The sequence below is a fragment of the Haplochromis burtoni genome, unplaced genomic scaffold, assembly GCF_018398535.1.
Source record: "Haplochromis burtoni strain Fernald_Lab_line unplaced genomic scaffold, NCSU_Asbu1 Contig_136, whole genome shotgun sequence".
NCBI classification, from domain to species: Eukaryota; Metazoa; Chordata; class Actinopteri; order Cichliformes; family Cichlidae; genus Haplochromis; species Haplochromis burtoni.
In genome coordinates, this window is record NW_024582497.1 from 737,128 (window position 1) to 743,127 (window position 6,000).

Here is a 6,000-nt window from a genome sequence, read left to right on the forward strand (position 1 = left end):
CCTGTAATTAAGACATAATCAAATTTAACACTAGGCAACGATGCATTTAAACTAATTCCGCCACACCTGCAAAAATAAGTCAGATAAGTAATGTTTCAATGTTCTTGTTAGTATTGATGTCTACATTAGCCTAGCTTTTACAGCACTGACTGATTGCTGTTTGTACCTGATAGAATTTTAAAGAAAGAAGCTTTTAAATGTCACCGACCTTCTGAAACTACGACACGTTTAGGGCTCCTTTTTGTCTCTTTCCAGCTTGTCCGACAGCACATCCTAAAATCTTAGAAGACTTTTTCATCCGCAACAATATCCGTGTCACACACAAATCTCTCAAATTTCCCCTGCCGTGCGTCTTTATTTATGCCACGCTACCTTTGGAAGTGTCCTTTACTGTGTCTGCTCATTTAGCATTGGATAAAACTGCGATCTGTGACTCTGACCACCCCAACTGCCCCCACAACCCTCCCAAATCCTCACCCCTTGCCTCCTGATAATCTTTCACGAGTCTTCCCGCTGCTTAATTAGCATATGAAATAAGTTACCCTGGGTGGCTACATGTCCATATTTATCATCGCCAACCAGGCGCAATTAGAACACGTAAATATGAAATCATTAACAGCAGTGCGTGCCAGCCCACATTTCTAGCAGTTTTCAAGGGCTGCGTGCTCTGTTTGGGTGGGGAGGTAATGTAGGGGACAAAGCTGTGAATGATCGCAGGCTGAATGCTTGAAGGTGGTTAATTGCTGTGAAAAGAGGACAAGCAATCTGCTAATTAACTACTAATGCAAGTGCAGGGAAGATGTGCAGTGGGAGTAAAGCTTTATAGTTTGTGTTGCCTTCCTTAAGTTTTCATTATTATTATTGTTTTATTTAGGGTGGCTGCAGGGGATTGTTATGCTGAAAAGATGCTAAAAACACAAGATAACAAATTGGCTGTACAACACTCCGGTCATTATTTCTATTATAAAGCCACATGCAGGTAGAGAGCTCCAGAGACAATCATAGGGTAAGCTGTGTGATGTGCACGTTATCAATAGTATACTTTTGCACAGCAGCAAGAACAGAAAGTGTCATAATTCGTTGATTGCAAATAAATTACACATCAAATTCAAAAGCGCGGCAAGATGAGACATTTTTGTCAGTTGCCAAATTGATGTTCCCCAGCAATTAAGAAGCAATGCATATCTCTCAATAATGAAACGGTGCCAACGCTGACATTTCGGGAGGCTCCATTTCTGTGCCGATGCGAGATAAAGCACGGAGACCTTGTGGGAATGAAGTGGTAATTTCTGTGGGTGTAAGCGTCGACTTTCTTTCCACCTGCGCAGCCCTTCACAATTTTGTGGCTCATGACATCGCTTGCATTGAAATAGGCTGTGAAGTACACTAGAGGGGAGTGTCACTTCAAATTAGACGGTGCAGTGAAATACTGGTGTCCAAAAGCTAGCAAGGGAGCAAGTCAATGGGGATGAATTATTATCGAAATTGCAGGTTTAGCTGCGGTCTCACCATAACATTGTGGAAGTGTCAGTGACAGGGATTCATTTAAGGCCGAGGTTGGTGCATTTCAGAATATTTTGACAGGATGGGCGGGATACTTTTATTTGGCCTTTGGTGACTGTGGCTTTTTTGGCTCGCTGCAATTAACTGGTCTTTCTCCGTGTTTTTCTTTGGACATTGCCATTGGCTTCTTTTTCACTCATATTCAGTCCTTGTACTTGACCATTTTCAGGGCAGAAAACATTTGTTGTTCAACATTTGTTCACATTTCTGTAGCTGAGATTATGAAAAATTACAAAGATAACACACTTGACAGGCCCAAAATTGTATTTTTGCACCAACTAGGCTATTCCTAAAAAGTGTGGAAATAGGACAAGTGGAGGACATAAAGAGGAAGTGGAAAATCTAAAAACTACTTACAGCAGATGTGCAGTATCTAAAAGCAATGTCCTTAAGAAACAGTGAAAAAAATATACAGCAAAGACCAGACACAGGACCTAAGAGACATCAGCTGATTCATCTACTGTTCAACAGAAATGGGCTTATTGGAAGGAAAGCTGTGAAGAAGTTGTGCGTAAGGAAGGGAAACAGGGAGAAATGTGCTGTATTGCATGTGTAAGAGGGGTGGCTCAAGAGTTTTGCACAGTACTGTAACTGTAAAGTCTAAACCCCCCTTTAAAACCACTCTGAGTTAAAAAAGAGGTGTGCTTTTGGCTACCAAATGAACATAAGTACAATATTTACTCGATTTTAATGTGCACAACTCTCTGTCTGCTAGCTTACCGATGCTACATGCTGCCACTTTATAAGATCTGTTTACAGTTTGTAAATATAAAAAAAACTTTCGTATCGTACGCTGCCATCTGATCCATAGTCATAAAATATACATTTCGATAAGTGGAGCTTCAAATTGTGCTGAGTCAGGTGCTCTAGAAGCCATGGCCCTTTCCCCTCCTACAATGTCCGCTCTTATTCAGCGGTGAAGGAGTGTCCGAGGCAATCTGAAAATCTCAGTTCATAAATTGCAGTCTTCACGCTCTGCACGGGCTGCTAGAGAGAGCAGAAGAGGCTCATCCTGAACCTACAGGATATCGTAATTATCCCTAACCCCGGCGCTGTCTTCCCCTCTCTAACTCAGGCCTGTCGTCAGCACCTGATCACCACATAAACACCTGACCGAGGGAGAGAGCTGGAGCAGCGGGGGGAAAGTGGAATGGAAATGCAGTTACTGAGCTGTGGTCGTGGCACTGTATGATGATGTGCTGCAGAGGGACGTAATCTAACTACTTTACAGTAGATGACACTGAGATCACAGTAGATCACACTGAGGACCGCAAACGGGAAATTGATGACGTTACGGGATACAATCCAGCTCAAAGACACTAGCTGTGAACACAACACAGAGCCGTACACAGAAAGCAATTATATCCGAATGGTATGAGCCAATATATTATGATTTAGCACGTCATTAATCTCCAGCTCTCATAGAAATCCGCCCTAAGATAAAGCATGCAGGGAGGGAATGGTACACCCTCGTGAGGAACTCCCATGGGCCTCCAAATCTACGCACACTCGAAGCGATCCCTCATTTATCTGTCTGTCTGTTCTCTGCTGTCTACTTTATTGTCTCCCACTCATCTGCTTTCCCTCAGTCTATGCTGTTTTTCTTCCCCCTCACTTCATTCCTCTCTCCCTCTCTCTCTTTGCCTTATCTGTCGCGGTTCCCCGGTCACCATCAGTCTCTTTCTTCTGCATCTCATAATGCAGTGTCAGAAAATTAAAAAGCGGCTCTTTCAAACACGAGAAAATGCATCGTCGTAGCCGCGCGCGTCAAAAGGCTGGGAGAAAACTGCAGGCTAGGGGCTTTTATATACTGTTAGTAGCTTGTGCTTGAAGTCAAACCAAGGCTCAGGCTCACATCCACATCTAAAGGTAATGTGGAGTCACAGTTTTACTCCATGTGCGTGAGTTGTTGATTTTATTTTTTTGGACTTGAACATGCAAACTCTACAAAGTTCAGCAAGTTCAAATGCAGAACATTTTTACTCTTCTTGTGAGGTACTAACACTACACTACCTTTCTGGACAGTTATACTAACCAAATGATGTACTATTCAGTATTTGAGAAGCCCTGTTCCTAATATGGACCCAAACAAAAACTTAATAGAGGTTAAGAAGAAAGCTTTAACCCCTGTTTTTTTGCCCGATGACTCACATGGCCGCACTGGCGAGCTGCTCTTTGCTGAGGTTGAGGGGGTGATTGGTGACGGAGATGCCGTACTGGCGCGGGTCCTGTCCCGCTGGCAGATTTCCTCTCAGGATGCCGTTGTTGGCCACGCTAAAGAAGGACGCCACGGCGTGCCGCAGCTGGTTGTAGAACCACACCTGCAGTAGAACAGACAATTGGTACAGAGAACAGCATGTAGAGGGGTTTGCATTTGCTTCCCATGTCTCCTAGCAACTACATCAGGTAAGACTCGTGGACAAATAATAGGAAAAATAAAATAAAACAGGCAGGTTATGAAGGGAGAGATAACCGAGAGATGACGTGGAGAAGTGAAGATTCAATTCTAATCTTTACTTTTTTTAAAACTGTGGAACAGGTCAGTGATGAAGGATGTGCCCTCTTAATTCTGAGGTGGCTTTCTTTGGAAAAGGGAGAAATTAACTACCCAGTGAGGTAGTGAATAAAAGATCAGGGCAGAATCTGTCTGCTGGGTGTGTTTTAGCATCAACGTGACACCAACAAAAGTACCAGAAAGCAAACACAGTGTGAACACTTTAGCGTAACAGAAGAAAGGGCAAATATCACCACTGTAAAGAGTTGTCTGTGTCATTTACGGATTTACTACTATCCGGATCTCATTAGCGGGGCGTCAATTAATGCTGCTTATCCAAGCTGCTGATGTGGCTCGCTTTATGCACGAGGTGCACTTCAGATGTGGAGCCTGGCGCAGCAGGTTGTGGCATTAGTGCACGGTAACGTGCAGAGTTGCTTGTGTGAAACTCTAGAAGCGTGAGTAAAAAGACAAAAAACGGCTTTTTATTCTTTCAGTCAATAAAAAGAGCAAAACAAAAAGGTCCCAAAGGGATGTGAGTCATAATCTCTGGGCTGACTATCATGAGCTCAGCTACAGCCTCCTAATGCAGCGAGTATAGTGCTGTGCAAATGTTTTTAGCCACCCATCATTTCTTTATATTTTCATAGAAAATTGGAACATTTAGCAGGAAATTTATTGAAATGTGAAAACACACATTGAAAGTCAATATCTGGCATGACTGCCTTTATTCTTTGACACAGTCTGAACTCTCTGAGGCAGCTTTCTTGTCATTTCTTGAAGTAATCTTCAGGAATAGATCTCCGGGCTTCTTGAAGCACATCCAAAGCTCTTCTTTGGATGTTGGCAGGTCTGCTTTTAAGGCATTAGCACTGTGTGTGTGTGTGTGTGTGTGTGGGATCATGCTATAGTCAAGCCATTTCCAATCAACGACAGATGGTCATTTCCAGATGGTGTTGCATTGCGGATCAAATCTGATGGTACTTTCATATTTCCATCGATTTTGACTAGATCCCCAACATCACTGATTAAAATAGATCCCAAATCATGACAGAGCCTCCACCGTGTTTTACAGATGGCTGTAGACACTCACTGTTTTATCTCTGTATCACTGACTTTCAGCGCAGATCTTGTAAAAGTTGTTTGTTTTTTTTGCAATTTCTTTCATATATTGGACTAAAGAAATTGAAAGAATATGTTTGTTTGTTTTACAGGCTTCTAGTAAAAGAGTATATAAAGTCACAACACTGATTCCTTCCTTCAGTTAGGTGCATTTTTGATGCTTGAATGATTCATAGGTCAGTGTTAAGTGGCTTAAACCAATAATGGTCAGATAAGACTGGACTTACAGTGAGTGAAAAAGCAGCCAATGTCTAAAAAGAAAAAACCTTCAAAAGGTTGGGAGGACTATTGTTTTAAGAGAACTATAAGAAAGAATTATGGGGCGGCTCAAGACTTTTGCACAGTACTGTAAGTCTCTAGAATAAAGTGGTTACCTCTCACCGGCCTGTCAGTGCATCACAGGGCACCTTGTGTACGACTCTGGCATCTGAACTCAGTAGTCTAATAAGCACATTGATGAGACAGTGTTGGTCCTTCAGATCTTTGTGCAGCACGTGTGCACAGTGAGATGTACGGTACATTATTGCTACTGATGCACATTCCCATCGCTATTTCCTGTCCTGTATTTCTGAGCGTGCCTTCTGTTTCTACTGTAAGTGATTCCCTGAGTTTGAGGCTGCTTGTAGAAGAAAAAGAATGGATGAAAGAGAGTTGGAGTGAGAGGGAGAGCTCCCTGCTGATAGTGCAGCGCTAATTAAGAGTGGATGGTGTTTGAGTGTCAGCCCAACATAGCACCGCATCACAGAGGAGGACGTGGAGAAATCTGAAAGTGCGCACACACACACACACACACACACACACACACACACACACACACACAC

General features: G+C 42.8%; 1 protein-coding gene across 2 annotated transcripts in view; it reads right to left on the reverse strand.

Annotated features, from left to right (window-relative positions):
* The window catches only part of LOC102294278 (phospholipid-transporting ATPase ABCA1), a 184,842-nt gene that overhangs the window by 57,068 nt on the left and 121,774 nt on the right, over nt 1-6,000 (reverse strand). For both annotated transcript variants that reach the window (XM_042224376.1, XM_042224377.1), the window contains exon 36: nt 3,715-3,884. In XM_042224376.1, the coding sequence (XP_042080310.1) occupies nt 3,715-3,884 (170 nt within the window). The remainder of the gene's footprint in view (nt 1-3,714; nt 3,885-6,000) is intronic.